Source organism: Lupinus angustifolius, chromosome LG11, assembly GCF_001865875.1.
Source record: "Lupinus angustifolius cultivar Tanjil chromosome LG11, LupAngTanjil_v1.0, whole genome shotgun sequence".
NCBI lineage: Eukaryota > Viridiplantae > Streptophyta > Magnoliopsida > Fabales > Fabaceae > Lupinus > Lupinus angustifolius.
Genome location: NC_032019.1, coordinates 3,814,647 through 3,836,360, shown reverse-complemented (window position 1 = coordinate 3,836,360; position 21,714 = coordinate 3,814,647). Strand labels below are relative to the sequence as shown.

The 21,714-nt window shown below is 33.8% G+C and overlaps 3 protein-coding genes across 7 annotated transcripts; 2 read left to right on the top strand and 1 right to left on the bottom strand.

Annotated features, from left to right (window-relative positions):
- LOC109360032 lies at window positions 3,279-4,373 on the top strand. Its single transcript, XM_019604775.1, has 3 exons — window positions 3,279-3,772; window positions 3,905-4,054; window positions 4,174-4,373. The coding sequence occupies exons 1-3, from the start codon at window positions 3,500-3,502 to the stop codon at window positions 4,237-4,239; spliced, it is 489 nt and encodes a 162-aa protein (XP_019460320.1). The 5' UTR covers window positions 3,279-3,499; the 3' UTR covers window positions 4,240-4,373.
- Window positions 5,780-12,473, bottom strand: LOC109360023 (mitogen-activated protein kinase kinase kinase 1). Of its 3 annotated transcripts, XM_019604763.1 has the most exons (10): window positions 11,554-12,472; window positions 11,297-11,520; window positions 10,151-10,235; window positions 9,870-9,932; window positions 8,112-8,269; window positions 7,449-7,521; window positions 7,237-7,299; window positions 7,033-7,143; window positions 6,594-6,838; window positions 5,780-6,168 (listed from the first exon to the last, which is right to left on the bottom strand). In XM_019604763.1, exons 1-9 carry the CDS (start codon window positions 12,268-12,270, stop codon window positions 6,626-6,628), a joined length of 1,707 nt encoding a protein of 568 aa, XP_019460308.1. In that variant the 5' UTR covers window positions 12,271-12,472; the 3' UTR covers window positions 5,780-6,168; window positions 6,594-6,625. The 3 variants fall into 3 exon arrangements, 2 of the variants coding, with proteins under 2 accessions (XP_019460308.1, XP_019460307.1); XR_002109093.1 differs by having other exon boundaries at window positions 7,029-7,143; window positions 11,297-12,473; XM_019604762.1 differs by having other exon boundaries at window positions 11,297-12,472.
- On the top strand, window positions 14,899-20,657 carry LOC109360021. Of its 3 annotated transcripts, none has more exons than XM_019604759.1 (6): window positions 14,899-15,548; window positions 15,624-16,052; window positions 16,266-17,011; window positions 17,120-17,209; window positions 18,558-19,340; window positions 19,976-20,657. In XM_019604759.1, the coding sequence occupies exons 2-6, from the start codon at window positions 15,944-15,946 to the stop codon at window positions 20,048-20,050; spliced, it is 1,803 nt and encodes a 600-aa protein (XP_019460304.1). In that variant the 5' UTR covers window positions 14,899-15,548; window positions 15,624-15,943; the 3' UTR covers window positions 20,051-20,657. The 3 variants fall into 3 exon arrangements, with proteins under 3 accessions (XP_019460304.1, XP_019460305.1, XP_019460303.1); XM_019604760.1 differs by having other exon boundaries at window positions 14,899-16,052; window positions 16,266-16,655; window positions 16,686-17,011; XM_019604758.1 differs by having other exon boundaries at window positions 14,899-16,052.

Here is a 21,714-nt window from a genome sequence, read left to right as displayed (position 1 = left end):
AACCATACAAAATATCGTAAGGGGTGACGTTACCCAATAAAGCATATAAAATATCTTTTTAAGTAGGGATAGATTAAACATGTCTATCATCTGTCTTTAAATATTGATCGAGACAATTTTTAAATCTAAATTGAGTTGGAAAATGAAAAGCGACAAATGTAAATTTTTTCTCAAATCTTTAAGCATGCACAATCAAAATTATCACAATCTATATATAAACTCAACTAAAATTTGCATATCACATACATCAGGGTCTTTTATGGATTGAATGTTGCCTTGAAAATAATGGAAAAAGATAAAGAAGACGAGTAGAAGGCTATTGAACATTGGCAATCAGAGGCAATAGTATAAGTATAAGCAACTTTAAAGAGGAAAAACAAACAGTGGAGAAGAAAAAATAACTAACTCTTAAGCGTCACATCGTCCTTCATTCTCGTCGCAGCAATCCTTTATATCTTAGAGAATTAAACAACGAAAAGAGAATAAGGAATAAGACGAGTAGAAGAAGACGAGTAGAAGGCTATTGAACATTGGCAATCAGAGGCAATAGTATAAGTATAAGCAACTTTAAAGAGGAAAAACAAACAATGGAGAAGAAAAAATAACTAACTCTTAAGCGTCACATCGTCCTTCATTCTCGTCGCAGTAGTCCTTTATATCTGAGAGAATTAAACAACGAAAAAAGGATAAGGAATAAGAATCATATGATAAGTGGTGTGGATATGTTATGTGAGCTTATTAGGTATTTGAGTTACGTGTGCTGAACATAATTGGTATCGATATGTATTTATTCAACTATTCTTGATATATAACTAACTAAAATGGACGGGTCGGGTGACCCGGACATAGACCAAATCCCTTCCTTTTTTGGCGATGGGTCTACCATTTTAATCAGGTCTGTTCTTTTTTATTTATTTGGACGAGTCAGACCTATCCCTAAGTCATTGAGTTGAGACAGGTCAGACCGGGCCTTACTTACCCATATTTTTAAGTTTGATATGTGTACTATTGTAAGTCTTTCAAAACAAAGAAAAAAGAAAAAAGAAAACTAATAAGATATAAGTTTTATATATTATTACTATATCATCTATCATTTATATTTTATCATAATTAACTTATTAAGTAAGTAATATAAATAAATGATAAATAGACTTTATATAATTTTTTACACTGAATTGAATATTACACTCAAATGTGTTAGCCACTTCAACTGTTCAACCTATACTCTCATCAAGTATTTTATTTTTTCAATTTGTCATTTTCTTCTGTCTTGTTAGAACTGGACCGGACCGGACGGTCTGACCGCTGACCGGACTTGAAAACGGTTCTGGTTTGCCATCTTAACCGAATGAGAGTTTGACCGCTTTGAACCGGAAAAAATCTGGCCCGACCATGTTAAACCCGGTTAAACCGGATTAACCCGAGAAGTAAACCGGACGGCTTACTTAAAAATAAAAAATTGGACAATGTTCTAATATTTTGTTTTACTACGGTCCAAAAAAAGATAAAAATGTATTATTTCAATATAATTATACATAATTATTAATTATATAAAGTTTTACATTTATATATAACTATATATTTATAAATAAAAATTATTAATTATGTACGAAATCACCCGGTCAGACCGAACGGTTTAACCGTTTAAACCGGTTAAACCTAATACGAGACCTCTACCGATTTAATGTCCGGCTCGGGTTTCACAACACTGATTTTCTTTTAATAACCCCGTTCTCTTTATAGTCTAAGGTTTACTTTCCCTTAACACATTAATATTGTTTCATAAGTGTCATTTGTGCCCCCTTCCGTGTCAACACTTTTAATCGATTATTAAGAAATATTATTTGATTCTGATTCTAATAATTTACATTTAAATTTTAGAGAAAAAATGTATACCCATAAATAATATACTCTAAATTTTATAATACCAACTAATCTGGAAGCATGTAGCATCATTACATCAATAGCCGGCATTGTGAATGAGAGATCTGGACCTCTTTCAGATTGATCGAAGAGCATCAACTTGGGGTTGGTGAAGGAATCAATTTTGAAAACAAATCAAAGTACAGAATCAGCATGGGTCAAATTTTGATTGGACCTAAAAAATAAAGGACAGGCTAGTATCAAGAATGGGGTCATATTTGGATTTGGACCTAAAAAATAGCCGAGTTTATATTTAAACCCAAAATAATACTTTTGAATTCCGATATCTATTCATAATTCTGCCTTCGATTTTTTTACGTGTGTTTTCTACCCTTTCATAATTTTGTTTATGTGCGCATAGACAAGATTACGTATTTATTGTTTAAAAACAATATGTAAGATTATTTATATGCACTTAAGTAATGTTTGTTAGAGAGTTTAAAACGTGTAACTAGGATTAAAATTTAAACTTAAAAAAGGAAACAAATTACTTGGCCCAAGAAATAGCTAGTAAAAATAACCAAACAAAATATGTTGAGAAAAAAGGAATGGTATTTGAGCCTCACATCGAATTGGAAGAAGATCCATATAAGTTTTAACCGGTTAAGTCGTTTGATTGGACCGAATAGCATCATATATTATAAAATAAAAATATATATTGATTACAAGTTAATGATTAATGAGTGTTGAGAGTGGAAAAGATTCACGTTTGATGTAAAACATTTGTTCATTTTTTGGATTTTTAATGTGATTAAAACGGTTGATCCAATTATTTGATTTTAAGCAGTTCCAAAGAGTTTTCAACATTTAAAACGAATGAACTAAATAGACAATTTTGAAGTAGTTTCCTTTCGGCTTTATGGTTCTACTAGTCGGATCAGATTGGTCCAAACAACATTGAAAAAAGAGAGGAAAAGGAACATTTTTTTAACACGGATGCCACTTCTTTATTCTTTATTAGGAATAGGATCATCTGATTCAAATAAGTATGTTGATATATTTCTAGCCAATCATTATCTTCCAAATATTATTTTATATTTTTAGGATTTTTTTAATTAAGTGGCCCATTTTTATTGGATAAAAATGAAATAGGGACAAATGATATGTGTCCGTTTGTTAATATTCTTTATATAGCAAGAAAAAGGAAATTGGCCAATTCAAATATGACCCTTATATTGGTATTACATCTTGATGTAAATATCACTAAGTACCCTCATATATATTTTATGTTAAGTTGGGATGAGAGGTGTAATAGGTGCCATATATTTATTGTTGAAACCACAAAACTCAAATAATAATCTCCATAATATATATATATATATATATATATATATATAGTTTTTAATTCCAATTTCCATTGCCATATCTTTCACTGTGTGGTTGTTTTCAGAGGAAATCATGATATGTGAATGAGAAATGTATCAACCTAGAATTTCACATACATGTGCTCTGAAAACATCAAAACTCATAAAATCTTGTTTATTGTTAGTATTTCTCCCATTATAAAGAAACTTCCATTTCCATTACTGATTCATTCATATTTTCTTCTTCAGAATTTCATCACACATCCAAAGAAATGGGAGAGAAGAACCAAAACAAGAAGAACATGCAACACAAAAACGCGATCACAAATGGGGTGGTGATCATCACAGTCTATGTTGAATCATTGAGAAAACGCTCAATCAAGAAAACTAATAACCCAAACCCACGTTACAAAATTTCAAAAAGCTACGATCGTAGGGCTCAGCTTCTTGCATACTCAAGAGAGCTAAGAAAAAATGCATTGTCCGAAGAAAAAGTTGAACAACAAATTCCCAGCAATGAGTCACTGCCTAGAACTAAAAGCAAGGCAAGTTCTCTCTTATCTTCTTTGGTAACTACTTGGATTTCTTCAAACACCAAGAATGTGTAAGGAAAATGGATACAATGCCATAAGCCATCATGTATCATCAAACTTTATAAATTTTGCAAATTTTAGCAGAAACCTATATCTTTAGCTGAACGGGTTCAAATATGCTTCTCAACCTCAAGAACCCAGTGGATGTATGAATGTGTGGAACCTAAAGAGAGCAATGAAATGAATCGGCACAAGAAGAGAAAGGGCAGTGGGAAAATCTGTTACTCATTTGTGGTAATATATTATATATGAGTTTACATATTGAGATTTTATGTTAAGTGTTTAATTTGTGTTACATTCTGATAACACTAGCATGGCTTGGTTTTGTGTTATGTTTTTTTTAATATTTGCAGAGGAAATTGAAGAGCTTGTTTAAAAAACTATCACGCAAAGAGAAATTTAATGGTAAAGAAGATTGAGATCGTGGTCTTTGCAGGGCAACAAATAATTTCATTTCCTTATTCTTTTTTTCTTTCCTCATTTTGAAACTCCTCACATTGATGATGTTTGATTATGATCTCATCATTCAAATTTTATGAAATTCTTTTTGTTTCAACTGTTCAGTATTAAAAAGTTACTTTAGACTTCCACTAATCTAAGTTGAATAGGGATATCCTTACATTTTAGAAGGCAAAACTCGTTGGAGACTTTTTTTCCCCATTCACATTTCAAGCTACACCATTTTGATATTGTGAAATAAAGGTGAAACTTTATTGGAAGACTAGTTCTACCAGATCCTTTAACTTTTCAAACGGTTAGAGCCATATTACCCATTATGAAGGTGATTGTGGTTCTTAGTCCACGATTTAGAAGGTTACTAAAATGGGAGAGATAAACGCCAGATCCTCTAACTAACTTATTAGAGAACTCTTCTACTATGTGTTTGGTCAAGCTTTTATACGTCTCTTATCTTTGGAACAAGCTGGGCCAAACACACAACATCAAAGCTCTACTAAAAAAAGTAGTTTTGAAAAATTGCAATTTACACCTGTATATTTCCCTGAAGTTCAAAATAAAAACTAAGTTATTTTCGTTTCACACTAAAATCTCTCAAACATAAAATCTGGCATCTAGTTAATCATCAAAGCTACTGGTTTAGAATGAGAATATTCTTAATATAGGTATTGTTTTGAACTATGTACTTCCCTAAGTGACATCCTTTACCTAAAAACGGTATTAAAGAATGGACGGACTAATCAGAGATGTAACAAAAAAAAAAACAATCTCCTTATTTATAGTGAAAAAACATTTTTATATTTAAAACTAAAAAATATACTTTCCTCTTTAATAATAAAGAGGAGTTTAATGATATCTCAAACCAATTAAAATATATTATTTTATTTAAAGTAAAAATTATAAAAATAAAAAGTAATATTCTTATACTATTTGATGATATTTCATTGAATATGGACAGAGAGATAGACCTGTACCATAAAACAATGATAAATAATTTATTTCGATTGAAACTTTACAATGTGACCATTTTAGTATCACAATTTATGGCCTGACATTCTTGGAAATGAGTTATTTGTTATTGAAGCATATTCATTATTTCTTAGTATTGAGTAAATATTCATTTTAGTCCCTCGTATTATTTAACCATATTAGTTTAATCCTTCAAAAAGAAAAAAATACCTAAAAAAATCCCAAAACTTTTAAATTAAAATTCCTACCAAGTGTTGTAAAATATGCTAAAAAAGACTAATTTGACCCATATTTGAAATTTTTGGGGGACTATTTTAAGTCTTTTCTTTTTTGAAGGACTAAAATGACAAAATCAAAAAATATGAGGGACTAAAATGAGTATTTACTCTATAATATATTCTACACTTTCAACCGCTCAAGTTTACACCATAGATGCAACCCATATAACATCTCTCGTGCAAAATTTAAATAAGCAACAGAGCATTGAACATTAAAGGAGAGGTAACAATATGAGAATGAGATTAAGTTCTGGAATAGAGACCTAAACAAAAATTTGCCAGTGCATGAAATTATAATATTTACAGATAGCTTGGTGTCCAATTCTAACTACTATCATACATTTTACACAGCTCTTCATTCATATTTTAGCTTGCTACATCAGACAAATCATAGTGAATAGATAACACACGTGGACCATAATTCTCAAATATGATATCTAAGTCTAACCAATAACCTTTTCTGGAGCGCCTATCAATTGTTAGATAGAAAACAGAGCTTACAAGCTGATTCATTACAAGCATGCAAACACTCTCAAATCTGAATACTACAACACAATCAATGATTCCTACAACAATGCACCCAACAATTTCCAGCAACTTGAAGACTGAACATCAGAGATATTCTAAATTCAATGAAGTACGGATCTGCCAATGAGTGCAAAAGAATCAAATAAGCCAGCGACTCAACGAAGATAAAATCAACCAATGCAACAATGATATGCATAAAATGTAATTTTCCATTTGAGAGTTCCAACAGAGACAGGTTTGAAAGGTTTTGCTCCAATGTCTCCCTCTTATTTCAGAAATTATTTTTGATGCCAAATAAGAACTATATCACACTTGAACCCCCACCCAACTCACCTAAGGCTTGTGCATCCAATCCACAACGAAAACTAACTTTTCAAGTTTTTTAGACATTTTGTATTCACCGAAAAGAAGCCACGAGTTATGAACAAAAATTCTTGAAAGGATGGCAAGAGTGATAGTAGTAGTTTTCAATATGAACTAAGGTGTCATCATGAAAAGAGAAAATAAAGTAGCAGAATAGGACGGTGTGCATAAATATTTACCTTCACTTGTTTCCTACTTGGAGATGACAAATTTAAACCCTTCTTCTGGGAATATATGGAGATGCAGAGCCAGAGGACTGGGAAAGTGGTCTTTGAACAAATGAGTGGTTTAAGAGCTGAGCAGCAGTGGGACGATCATCTGGATTAACTTTAAGACACTGCAGGATAAAATCCCGCGCATCTCGTGAAAGAGAATCAGGAACAGGAGGTAGCTCACCTTTTCCAATTCTAAACAATGCCTGCATCTGTTGTCCAGAACAGATTCATCAAAGCTCAAAAGTCAAAAGCAGCAGTACATAAATTTGAACAACAACAATAATAATAGGGATTGGAGTTGAAATCAGAACCAAAATTACAGAACAGCCCTAGAAAAAATGTGGCAAAATGCAGAAAGCTGGAAATGGAAATGGAACTCAAAGGGGTAACGACAGATACATACCCATTCGAAATGAGAGTATGGAATTTTGCCAGTCAACATCTCCAACACAGTGCATCCCAGACTCCATATATCAGCTGGAAGCCCATAACCTTGGTTCTTTCTTTTTACAACCTGCATGTTACAGCATGATAACCAACCACTAAGGTATTAAGAAATTAGAAATGAAACTGGCATATAGAATTGAAGAGAAGATTGAAGATGAACCTCTGGGGCCATCCAGAATGATGTTCCCTTGCATGATTTGATATCATTCAATTTGACAGTTGCCTGCAAAACAATAGGCCATAAGGCAATGTTAGAAAACAGAATTGGCAAGGATTGAAGATTATTCAGAACTTCAGATGTCTACAACTGAAATAAGAATGACAGAAACAAAAGAAAGGGTGGACAGAGGAGCATCAACTTAGAAAGGTCACCTTAGCCAATCCAAAATCGGCAAGCTTGACAGATCCATTTGCATCCACCAATATATTTGCACATTTAATATCCCTTCAATTGGGAGGAAAATAACAGATACAGAAAATAAGATGTCAGAGAAATCTTGAGCTAGACCCAAAGAAAAACCAGCCATCAAAATTAAAAAAATTAGAATCCTCATGTGAGTTGTATGCTTATGCAATATTAAGTTCCAAGAACATGAGGATATTATCCTTGTTCTCTGCATCTAGTGCCTAAATCAATAGCTGAAAAACATAACAAATCCTCCACATATACTAGAGTACACATTACTGTAGCAGCATTAAAGGGTACTTGTTTGAGAAAAGAAAAGGATAGCAGGGACAATAACTTGATGAGAAATCCTTTTCCCTCAAGTGTACTTCTTTCCTCTCCCCGCTTTCATGGCCCATTTTGTGCAATATTTCCAAGTCCTCGAATTCAAAAGTCATTTCTTAAGACTACATATATTGCAATTATGAGATAGCAAGTAAACATGGGAGTTTTGTTTAAGCAAGAACATAAACATGATTTTTCCAGGACTACCAGACACCAGAAGCCGCTTATAGCACAACGGAAAGCAAATAATAACATAAACAACTATAACAATATCAATAATACTAAGTAAGCATATTTGGGTTCACCTGTGAACGACATTTCGATCATGAAGATACTTCAAACCATGCAGAATCTGTCTTGTATAGTATGATACTTGGGAATCTCCAAGATTATACCTCCGGTAGAGGCTGGCAAGGGAACCTTTCGTTACAAGCTCAATAAAGATATATAGATTTGATTCATCCTGCAATAATCAAGTAGAGTGTTAAGTACAAACTAAAGTTCACACAAGACAGTAGTGATTAATTATGGGATAAAATTACAGCCTTAAAAATACTAATGAATTGAGAAGAATGAGAAAAACTTAGTCTAAACTTGTTTCTACCTGACAAAATCTGAAAACTGCCAGATTGGTAACTGTGGCACAACTAATAAAAAATATTTGATGGGATCGGACAGTATCTGAATGTGTTGCCATGCAGTATATAATCTAATTTTGAATCTTAATTTTACATATTACAACAACAACCAAGCATTTTCCTACTAAGTGGGGTCAGATGCATGGATCAAAAGGATGACATAGTATCCTATCATAAATCATGCCAATAACACAAGCTGTTTAAAGCTAAATCCTTCAGAATGGTTTTACACTTTTACCTGTAGTTTTTTTGGTCTCTCTCCAACCTTTAACTATAGGTCTATACTCCCTCTGGTCTACTCTCCTCCTTACTAGGGCATCTACAAGTCATGTCCTGTTGTCCACACATGCCCAAACCAACTAAGACAAGATTTTACTATTTTTTGTACAATGGGTGCTACCTTAACTTCTCAACTTCCTCTCTATCGCATGCCTTCATAATCCCAACTTGTCTAGTGAGTCTACTCATTCAACGAAATGTTCCTCTCTGTTGCATTAAGCTTATTTCATTATTGACTTTTTTCCCAATCAACATTCAGTCTCATACAACATTGTGTGTCATGTAATTGTGTTTTCCTCAAGCTGGAGCAGTAGTATCTACCCCACTTGAAGCCATGATTAGCATATCCTTTTATTTCCCTATAATCTTGCTTTTACTTATACTTGAGCCTCGACACAAGGGTAAAGTTGCTGCTTAGTGACCAAGTAGTCACGAGTTCCAATCCTGGAAACAACTTCTCCGCTTGCAGGGGTAAGGCTGCACACTACCCTCCCCAAACTCCACTAGGTGGGAGCCTCATGCACTAACCATTCTTAATCTTGCTTTTACTTATTAAAAATATTATATTGAAAACCGGTTCCTAGCTTTACCAAGAAACAAGACAGCACGGAGACATTGGTAATAGTTCAACCTACACATAATTACTTTTTTGCTACTTTGTATTGCACTCAGGCACTCAACATCCTGGCAGTTGTACCAAATGCAGGAAAAATAAACTGACTTTGAATCATATGCTCTTAGATGTGTATGTATGCTATATAGATGATAAACCTCACCTGCCAATAATAAAAAGCTTAGAATATCATTGATATTAGAAAAACAATTTAGGTTTTGGTGGTCTTATTTTTTATACATTTAGTTATTGCAGTATTGTGGGCCCTTTGTGATACTTTCATGGCCTATCATGACATCATTTAAATTTATATGTAATGTACAGAAACGGATCCTATTTTAGAAGCTAGCTACAATTTTTCCACTATACTGAAAGCATCCAGCAATACATTTCAGAATGTGTGAAGACTTGTTACAATTATCATAATCTTTTATGGAAACTTTCAACATATATTCAACATTAGCACACAACAAAAAATATCAAATTGAACATAAAAGGAAACATTGAAGATGAGTTGACGGGAATAAAAATACCATTTCTGTGCCATAGTATTGAACTATATTCTCGTGTTCAAACTGACTCAAAAGTGCGATCTCCTGATAGAGGAAGAAGCACAGTCAGAGAAGAAAAACATTTAAAGAAAACGGTAAATAGAGTTAGTATCCTTCAAAATATTGTGAGGTATTGAACAAGTGCAAGACAGCAAAATATTTTGGTAAGAAAACCCTTTTGTCTCATCAAAGAATCTTCATTGATAGGAAAGTACGGTATGAAAAAAATCATAAAAACAATGGAAAGTGTAGGTCTGTCTCACCTGCTCCAGTTGACAGACACTTTGCTTTCCCTGGCTCCCTTGATCTAGCAGTGAAACTTCCTTTACAGCAAAAAAGAATCCATCTCTACAGTAATGACCAACAGATATTAAAGAACTAGTAGTTGACACTTGCAAAACTTGAAATTTATGACTGTAAAACAGGTACAAACATCAAATCCATTAAACTTAAATTTAAAGCATTTCAAATAGAAGATGTTAATAATAACTACGCCCCACTCTAAGCTCTTCGTATGGATGGCAAATTTGAAATCATCTTCGGAAAAATTTCATTATGAGACAATACGATACATCAGATGAGATGGAAACTGTTCTAAGGAAGTCATAGGTCACATGAAAATGTGGAAGGTTTGAGAGCCTCGTGCTCCTATTCTGTCCAAAAAGTGCACCATTCCAAAAGGAAAGAACCGGCCATACAATCCCATTTGCAAAATATTTTTTCGAGGAGCTCTGTTAGGTTGCAAAAAAAACAAAATTTCAGTTATGAGTTCAACAAACGTTGCTCTGTTGGATTCAACAAGTTCATTCCCTTTCTTATTTGGCTCACTCTGACAATTAGCTGCAATTTGTGTTGAAAAATATGTACTTGAGAAAATACATTTTAGTAGCATAAAATGAAGAAATATATTCCTTCCATCCTCTTTTCCGAATCTTCACTTTATAGCTACATTAACATTCACGGACATAGCCAGCCTAGCCACAAATGCAGAGTCTTTTCTATTTTCAACCGTTGCCCCTGCTGTCTTACAAAAATTGTAAGTTTGAATATCCTAAATGTCATCTAATCTAAAATATATTACAGTCTCTGTACTTTTTACCATAATAGACTTAGATAACCTATGTTGGTCTAGTGGTGTAAGGTCCCGCTAGATCGTCAGGATGACCAAAAGACCAAGAGTTTGATACTAGAAACGACACTTGTTGGGAGGGGCAGACACGAACCCTGAAAGAGAGGGGTAGTACAAAAAGGACTTATATAACCTATAGATGGGAATAAATTATATTCCTTATACGGTTATACCATAATTATGAAACATGGCAGATATAAAGAAATAAATAAATCAATCAATCAATAAGAAAGGTTATTTTGCTAAGAAATAACAAGAGAAGATGATTAAAAACACTTACCCAGAAATTCCTTCGTAGACAGACCCAAAGGAACCACGCCCCAAAAGATCACCCTTTTGCCAATTGGTGATAGTGCGCCTAAATCTCTCATTAGGAGATATATTATTAGACCTAGGACCCGTGCTACTACTACATGAATCATCTTCATGCGAAGTTGTAAATGAACACGACCCTGAAACTGAAAGCTCCTCAACAATCTCTGCAAATCTCGCTTCATTCTCCTCAACAATCTCCACAAATCTCGCTTCATTTTCTTCCTCTTCTCTCTTCCCACACTCCTCTTTTTCTTCTTCTTCCTCCTTTGCTTTTTCTTCTTCTACTTCGTTATCATCACCATTCAATACAGAATTCTCCGTCTCTCCCCCTTCACCTTGCGGAGCAAAATCCCTCAATAGGTCCCAAGTTGACGAATCATTATCCATCGCCGAAATCCTAATTCCTGGTGGCGGTTTAAGCATCGGAGGGCGGAATCCCTTGATACCTCCGCCGGAACTACCACTGGTCTCAGCAGTCTCCGCTTGAACACAATCACCAATGTCCCTAATTGAAACCTTATCTTCAAATTTATCACTCAATTCAACCCCCATCACTTCAATTTCCTCATTTTTCTCCGCATCTTCCAACTCAATCTGCTTCAGCCTCGGCAAAACATCCGAAGAAGAACGAAACCTCATAGCCTCCCACACCGCGACGGGGATCGAGAAATCTTCCGGTCCAGATAGCCCGAGGCTCTGACAAATCCGATCGAACTCTCCCTCAACGCCCTCGACTCGAAAGCTAGTCCGGTCGTAGAAATCCATCGATCGAGTATAAAGAACCGAACCGGATGAACTCACATCTTCCGAACCACCTTCATAGTCAAAATTCTTCACAGCGTTGCGGCGATCGAGCTTCGGTTTTCTTCGAATCTTCTTGGAATCCATGGTATTTTTAGGTTCCTTTCTATGACCGAAAAATCGAGGTAAGTGATTCATGGCTGATTAAACCCATCTAAGAAGTTGAAAATAGCTTTTAGGGTTTGCGAAATGCATTAATAGAAAGTTGAGGATCAAGTTGAAGTTGAAGTATTGAAGAGTATTATGAGCTGAGGGAAAAGGGTAGAAAGGGAATAATGAAGTGAAGAAAGGACGACCACGCTCAAGTGAGAAACAGTGTTTAGTTGACCATAAAGACAATAATAACAAAAAAAAACGCGGTGCCACGTGGAATACCAAACATGACCAAATGCATCTTTAAAAATTATATAAGATAACCAGAATTATTTCATTCAAAATATTCATTTTGGATATTTTTATATAGATTAGGAAAGTTAATAGATATTATTAGTTTTGTTAAGAATTTGTTAACTTTGTTTGTTAATCGATTTAGATTTTTTTGTACTACTAAGGGTATGTGATGACTAATCATTTTCAGAGTACGTGGTTACCTCTCTCAACAAGTACCGTTCGTAAAAATATAATTATTAACCTTTTGATCATCTTAGAGATTTAGTGAGGCCTTATACTATTATATTAATACCTTGTTGGTTGTTGATTGAGATTTTATGATTAAGCAATGTTTGGTATGATATTTTGTGAAAATATTTGTTTAATATCAATAATGTTTCTTTATAAAAAATCCCCTAATGCCAAAACTAAATATGAATTGCAATCAAACACAAACATTGTTTGGTGGAAAAACAATATAATTCACCAAGAAAATATTGTAATGGGATGCTTAATGGGAGAAGGTGTTGGAACTTTTTGTATAAGCAATTTAGAGAAAAATGATGATGAAAGACGATCATAGTTATCTGATTAGAATGGCATTTTGAAAATCAATATGTCATAATGAATTATTATTAGGGGGTGAAAGATGCAAGAGATTGAGAGTGTACATTTAAGGCTGTAGCAGGAAAAATTATAAAAAAGTTTATACATCAAAACCTTATATAACCTAATTCTTTCACCCGAGACATTATTAGTTTATCCATCATTTTAATGTATAAGGGACCGTGACAGAAACTCAACTTGCTCTAACTTAGATTGGAATATATTGTAATCACGACCAAAAGGTTAAAAAGTTGAGGAATAGTGAGAAGGGTGTGGTGATGAAGAATGAAATTCCAATCTTATTCACTACAATTTTGTCTTCCTTATTTTAGGAATATGGATCGTTGATTCCAAAATAATGTATTTTCTTTTATCTATTACAAAAGAGTTAGAGTTCTAAATTACATGATGTTGGAGTCATTGTTACAAAATGCAATCTGGGTATGAATGAGCTTTTCCATCCCTATAGCTTCAATAAACACTTTCCTCCAAATTCTGACAAAAGATAGCATAAAGGGTCTAAATGATTCATCAACCTTTTCCTTAAAATTTAAGCACTTCTTCATCATTTTGCTCTTGCATATTAGCACAAAGACACAAACACAAAAATATGACAAATATAAGAAGAGGTTTGAACTTTGTTTGGTAAGTTGTTAAAATTATTTTTATTAAAAAAAAATCACAAGCAATTATATACAGCTAGCAAATATAAATTGTTTCATAAATATTATCTCACAACAAATTTAAATCCTCACAGTTAATAATAATCTAATGCAATAAAAAGTTGCTCAATATCTCTACACCATCATACCTCATAGCCAAAACCATCACCACCAACATAGCCATCACTATCCCACACCATCATTCCACACAACCCCTACCATCACCCATAGCAAAAAATGCATCACTAATTATAAATAGTTATCACAGAGATAATTTTGTCACTTGAATATAGTTTATATCATCTCATATCCTTATATATATAATGTGTGGTAGCATAAGAGTTGGTCATACTTATTATCATCTTACTCATATTAGACTCTTTTATCATATCCATTTTAAAATTATCCTCAACAATAAATGAGGCCATGAACAATAACAAGATGAAATATTAATTTTCCAACTTTTACTCAATAATATATCCATTCCCGAAATATAGTTAATTTATATCTGCATATTTGTTATTAAATCAGGGATTTTTTTCTAATACAAGACAAAACTTGTACATTATTACCTGTACCTACAAACTCAATTTTTTCTATCACTTTCTCACTTGCGTGTTAGAGTATCTCTCATCATTTCATATAGAAATTTAGACTTAGTAGAGCTATTTAGGACAGAATCACATTGTGTGATAAACAGATCAAAACACTTAAATAACCCTTGAAACCCACCCATGAAAAAATAAAAAATAAATATTATTGTCAATCAATATTATCATAGATCAAAGTATAAGAAATGAAAATAATATATGTACTCATACTGTATAAACTTTGTATACTATTACTATTTGTGTTTAATCATCATTAACTTTAGAAATAAACAATTAGCTAATAATCAATAATGTATTAAATGTGATTGTATATAAATCCTCATATGAATAATGCATAGATATTAAAATATTTTAGAACACATTTTTGATTAATTAGATATATTTTAAAAAGTACAGAAATTATTGTTACATGAAAATTGGGAGGCCCAGAACCCACACATTAATTTAATTAAAAAAATACATGAAAAGAAAATCAGAGAAATATTATTAGATTTATAGAAGAAAAGAAGAAAGAGAGTATGTAGGTGTCATACGTTTGGTTCTGGGTATCCGAAACTAACAGAAACAAATTACACCTTCTCTCAATTTCACACATCGCACTCTTCTCTTCCACAAACAACAAAACCCTATTTCATATTTCACTCACTTTCTCTCTGTTTTTTCTTTCCTCTCTTATTCCATTCCCAACCCTATTTCACTCTTTCCACTTTCTCCCACTTCATAAAACTAACCCTTCTTTCTCTCTTTTTCTCTTTCTCCAACGCATTATCCTATTGGCGGTTATTCATAAAACGCTGACGTTTCACTTTCATCTTCGTCAATCACTGCATCGCCTCTAGGGTTTGTTCGTTCACAATTTAATTTTCCTAAATTCTACCCCTGCAACCCTAAGTTCATCGATAGTTTTTCCATACCCATCAATAACGTGCGTTTGTTTTAGGGTTTTTTATTTTATTTTATATCTTTTTTTAATTGGGTTTCACACTGAATACATCGTTGCCATCTAGGGCTCAATAATTTTTAGGTTTTTTTGTTGTTGTTGTTGCAATGCATAGAGTTCCACCATTGTTGCCATAGTTGTGCTTTTGCAATTGCTGTTTTTTTACTCTCTCTATAATAGATGAGACATATCTGAGTGTTTTGTAGTGTTGTGAAAATTCATCTTTTGGTTCCAATGGAGGCGCAGTAGTGCGGAGAAGCTCTTTCTTTGCAACGTTGTGTTGCATTTCACGGAAGAATAGAGGAGACTGTGTCTGTTTTTGTGGGGTTCTGAGGGACACTTTTAGTTTGTTGAGTAACATATTGTTAAGCTTGCTTAATGAACTTCTGGAGGATACTGATTTGTGACTGATAGAGTTAAGTAGTTGAAGTGCTGTTATTTCCATTTGGAACAGTCTTGTGCTTAGGAAGGTGATTCTGGGTTAGTTTCGGCATATAGAATAGAAGAACGCGAAGTTGTGCGAGTTAGAGAGTATTATTGCATTCGAGTTAATACTGCGCTGCTCGAGACTGAAGAGGTATGTGTGCTTTTCATATTTATTCTGATCATATTCGGTGTTAGCTATGGAAAGAGGTGAACCTGCATTAGTTCCTCAATGGTTGAGAAGTGCTGGAAGTGTTGCTGGGTCTGGCAATTCAGCCCATCATTTTGCATCCCCATCTACTAACACAGGTGCTTTGAATGTTCTCTCTGGACTATTTATGTATTGTAATGTCACTTTAGTTTAATTCAGAATATATTTATGTCATCATAATGCAGAGTCCTATTCAATTTTTTTTTGCACCCATGTTTGAAAAGTGGGCATGTAAAGTTCTTTAAGTCTATAACTGTGTTATCATCTTAATAAAGGAGATAAACAATAACTTCCTTAATATCGTTGTGTAGATACTTCTTCTGTAGCCCATCACACAAGGAATAGATCTTCTAAGACAAATAGTGATTTTGATAGCGCTCGTTCTTTGTTTTTTGAACGGACATCCTCATTGAATTCTCGGAGGAATACTATCAATGGTTCTACCAAGCATCCCTACAGTAGTTTCAATAGAAGTCATCGCGACAAGGAACGCGACAGAGAGAAAGATAGATCCAATTTTGGAGTCCACTTGGGTCGTGAGAGTTCTGACCCACTGGCCACTCTCTTTTCTACAAGGAAAGAGCGGGATAAGTTGCCACGTTCTCGTTCAATGGTTTCTAGGAAGCAGGGTGAGATTATACCCTGTAGAGTCACATTAGATGCAAAATCTGGTGGTAGTGGCAACCAGAACAATGGAAATGGCACACTTTCTGGTGTTAATATTGGTAATTGCATTCAGAAAGCTGTCTTTGATAAGGATTTTCCATCACTTGGGGCTGACGACAAACCTGAAATTGGGAGAGTTTCATCTCCGGGTTTGGGTGCTACCTCTAGTCAGAGTCTACCCGTTGGAAGCTCAGCTTTGATTGGTGGGGAAGGATGGACATCTGCACTAGCGGAGGTACCTAATATAATTGGAAACAGTAGTACTGGGTCTCTCGCTGTGCAACAAACTGTTACTACAGCTCCTGGGTCTGCAGCTTCAAGTATGACAGCTGGTCTTAGTATGGCTGAAGCATTGGCACAGGCTCCATCTCGAGCTCGTTCTGCTCCTCAGGTACTCGAGCCAGTTGCTTGTGTTACTAGCTTACACATTCTTATTCTTTCCTTCAGAATGATTTTATTTATTTCCATGACCAGTTTGTAAGGCCTTAATCAATTGCAGATGTTGGTTAAAACCCAAAGGCTTGAAGAACTGGCTATTAAGCAGTCAAGACAGTTGATTCCAGTAACACCATCAACACCTAAGCCTTTGGTATGAGAATTGATTTGTGAAATATTTTTTATAGATAAGTATTTTGTTTATCATTTTGCACCAAATTGTTCGTATCATTTATTTATGGCTAGAATGTTGTAAAAACTTGTGTATTCATATTGCAAAATAGTTCTTCACTTCTTGGTAATGATACTTTTACTTCAAGACTGTATTCATGATTCAGCTTTGTTCTGTTTATATTTGCATGTGAAATGTATATGTGAATTTGTGTGTAGCTTGTTTATTTACTACAGTAGTGTTCATGGAAGCTAGGAGTTGTTTATTAGTTATTATCACCTCTCAGTTGTCTTCCCTCTATAAATGGAACATGCATTTTCTAGCATTAGAATTTAGCATACACTGGTGTTTTAGGCATCTCTTATGTGGAGTCTTTTTAAATCGCATCATGAAATTAAACTATTTCTATCCCCAACATTATTTGAACTTTTGAAGTGATGTTTGGTAGAAATTTTAGGTCTTAAGTAGGAGCTCAGTTTGTTAGTTACTAGATTCAGATTTCAGAAGTGATCAATAAGCCAAGGCGGTGATTTTGATTTTTTCTTTTTTTGTCAGCAGTCCTCTTTGGATTATCGGTTTTGTATCCTGAATCTGAGTCATGAAGCATTTCTATCAAAGATGGTTTCTTGTGTCAGAGCTATTTGTATGCTCATTGTGCGCCAGACCAATATGAACAAACAGTTCATTTTATAGACACAACATCTGGGTTCTAAATATGAGATTGTTGTCTGACTTGTCTAAGCTGTCTCTTCCCTGTCCACTTTGATCTGGTGCATTACCTGTGGTGATGAGGTTACACCAGATAATAAAATATGTTATTTTTATTTGATTTTAAATCACCAAATAAAAATGTTATTGTTATTCGAGAGCTAATTTAATTCTTGATTATCTGATATCTTGCATTGGCTTTCCATTCTTACTCTCATTATTGCACCATTGATGGGTTTATGGATGTTTTGGTTATATATGAAAATTTTATTTTTGTAGGATATGTTAAATGATTTTATGAATTATGAAGTATGGTATGACATCTATGCTGGTTTGGCATTGATGTTTCAATAATATAGAAAAATATTTTTGATGGTATAGTATTTTGTGTTTACATAATGTATCAAAATTGGACAATGATTGTGTAAAAGATGTCTTCTATTCTTATTCTGTCAATGATTTGAATATTGAATGATGTTTCTTAGGTGTTTTAGTCATGCATCCAAAATATTACAAGTTTCAATTACCTACCATCTTGTATGTATATTTCTTGTTTCCAAACAAAGTTTCTGCTTTCTTTGATCTGAAGTCCCTAGTGATTTTACGGTGTCTTTCATGTCAGGTGCTAAGTTCTTCTGAAAAGTCGAAGCCAAAAACAGCTGTCAGAAATGCTGAGATGAATGTGGCTGCCAAGAGTGTGCTGCAGCAACAACCCTGTGCATTGCAGCACATTGCTAGTCAATCTGTTCGCGGTGTTAATGCCAAAGTCGATGCTCCAAAGACTTCTGGAAAGTTTACTGATCTTAAATCAGTTGTGTGGGAAAATGTTGTTTCCCCTACCTCCAAGGATGTTTTAACTCCAATAAATCATTCTAACAGCAAAGCAGGAAATCAACATGCTGTTGCTTCAGCAGCTGCTTCTGCACCTTCAAGGAACACCAATAACCTAAAATACCCAGCAGATCGAAAGCTTGTCTCTATGGATCTGAAACTAGGTTCTACTTTGGATAAGAAACATTCCTTGTCTCAATTGAAGAGTCGGAATGATTTCTTCAATCTCATTAAGAAGAAAACGTTGACAAATTCTTCTGCAGATCCAAATTCTGGCCCCATGGGTTCATCTATGATGGAGAAATCTGGCGAAGAAAATAGGGAAGTAGTTAGCCCTTCTGCAACTCCTCATTCTCTTAGAAATGATGCTGAAGTGACTAGTAATGGCAATTGTCACGCCCATGAAGAGGTTCACAGATTTTCGGATAATGGAGAGAAAGATTCAATTCCCTGTGCTACAATATATCCTGATGAGGAAGAGGCTGCATTCCTTCGTTCTCTTGGCTGGGAGGAGAACTCAGATGAGGGTGAAGAAGGCCTTACAGAAGAGGAGATCAATGCCTTCTATCAGGAGGTGATAAACTTTATCTTGATTTAGTTTTCTATTTATTAATTTGATACCATTATAGTTCAAACCTGCTTAGTTTCCTTATGCATTGATCTGAGGTATTGTGTGAATTTAATCTTTTTAAAGTTAAAAAGCCATTGTTTAAGAAATGGGTTCGAAACTACTTTGTCAATAAACACTTAAAGTGATGTGTTGTGGACATCAAAAATGGACTGAAGAAATTCTGAAAATGGTAGGATATGGACACAACATATACATGTATATAAAACTGATTTTAAGAAACAAGATTCATAAATCATAATTTCATAGTTGTGTTGTAGCTTGAAAAATACAATTTTAAAATTGAATGATGTTATACTTGTGTTTTATATGTGTCACTGTCTGACACATAACACAGCACAAAAATTGTGTGTCCATGCTATATAGGTTGTAGGTGACAGATTAGATTATTACATGCTCTAGTGAGTTCTTTTCCCTAGTGGCTTTTCTAGACCTAACATTGTAATGCAACATGCTGTGAGTGGCAGCTGAGTAAAGTTTAGGGAGTTACTTCATGTTTGGCGAAGAGGTCACTATAGATGCTTGCTATGATGATCAAATGAGTTTGGTTTACTTATTCAATATCATCTTTTGTTTTTCAGTGCAAGAAATTGGGTGCTGCCACATTCAAGCTATGCCCAGGCACGCAGCCGCTGTCCAAGTTGTTTGAATCTTAAGCGTCTAACTTGCATGAAGCTTCTGCGGAACTGAACACATCTGATCCTGGAGCTGAAGCTTCATGTACTTTTCCCCCAATCATAGTTAGATCCAAGCTTCTATTTTTTTTACGACAGATGGTTAGTTCCGTTCCAGGTTTTTCTGAAAGAAAGCTGATGGTTTAGCAGTGAAAGAAGAGAGTGGGTTTTGATTGGAACCCTGCATTTTGCAAATATTGCAATAAGTTAAAGTGCCCCAATCCTGCATGCTTTGTCAGGGTATTTGTTTTCCTTCTTTTAGTTAAAAAGTTAAAAGGTTGGTAGGGTTAGTGGCTATTTTGTCTGCAGTTGAAGGTACTGGGCAATTCCATCTTTTGGGATATTCTGATCCATTACTTATCTTTTAAGAGGGTTGATTCTACATGATTAAGTTTATGATATTTTTGGTCAATTTTACACAACATAAAAAAGAAATTAAAAGTTTGCTTTATTTTAGAGCATGTTCATGTGATTATTCTTGGTGGATGTATCTTGTTTTTTGGGGATATCCGAGTTCACATTCTGGTAGAGTTTCTCGTAGCACTGTCAAACATCACATGAATGAAATCCAGATACATATTTGTAATCACTATCTTCAAATTTGTTCTTCATTCCTTCTCTATTTAAACCTGAAGAAATATTGATGCTATTGCTAGCTGCACAATCCCAATAATGATTCGGTCTAAAAATTTGATTGCACTTCAATTGTTAGTATTTTCGGGAAGAATTAGTGCTGGGATTATTTAATCATATTAGATTAGGAGTCTTCCTTAGATTTGACAACGTTTGTTATTTATAAATATTTGACTCATTTTCTTTTTCTGTGTGGTGAAAATGGTTAGGGATGAAATTTTTGGGGTGGACTAGGTATAAATGAGATTTCAAAAGTAAATAGTATGCACGTTTAGAAAAGGAATCCTCTCTAGTAATGTAGAGGTAAGGTAAGAGTTTGTTTCTCCTTTTAAAAAAAATGTAATTTTATTGTAATTAAAAAGATAAATGTGTTTTTCAAAATTGTATTTTTTTTGTTTTTTAAGCACCTGCGTCTCCTGTTCCTGTAGTGTAGAGTGTAGAGTACCTTACTCATTGGTGAACACATGTCTTATAAAAGTGTACTATTCAATGTATCACTATTTATGATTGGTTAGAAAAATATTTAATCTTTAATTTTTTAACTTAAATATATTTTTTTCAACTAATTACAAGTTGTGTCACATGAAGTGACACATTTTATAGTACAACAGATGTATTACCTTGCTCACATTGTGAACTTTTATAATTTTAGTGTATTGTAGTGAAGAACTCGTCATTTTAGTTTTCTTAACTACAAAAATCAAAACCTTTATCCCTTATGTCCCTTTCATGACAACAATATCTATTGACATTGGACAGAAGGTCATGTCAATTACATTATGTCTTTTTAGTTCATGACCCATGAAGCATTTTGTTTAATTTTTTTAAGAACGTAAGACTTTTTTAGAAATATGTCTAAAACAATTTTATTAATTATTTAATAGTTATAACATATTTGAACTTTAAGTTTGAAAATTATAGTATATAGTTATTTTTAAGGTTTATTTGCTAGAGGTCATAATGTCGCATTTAAACCTAGTATCAATTTAAGAAAGATATTTGTACAATTGAAG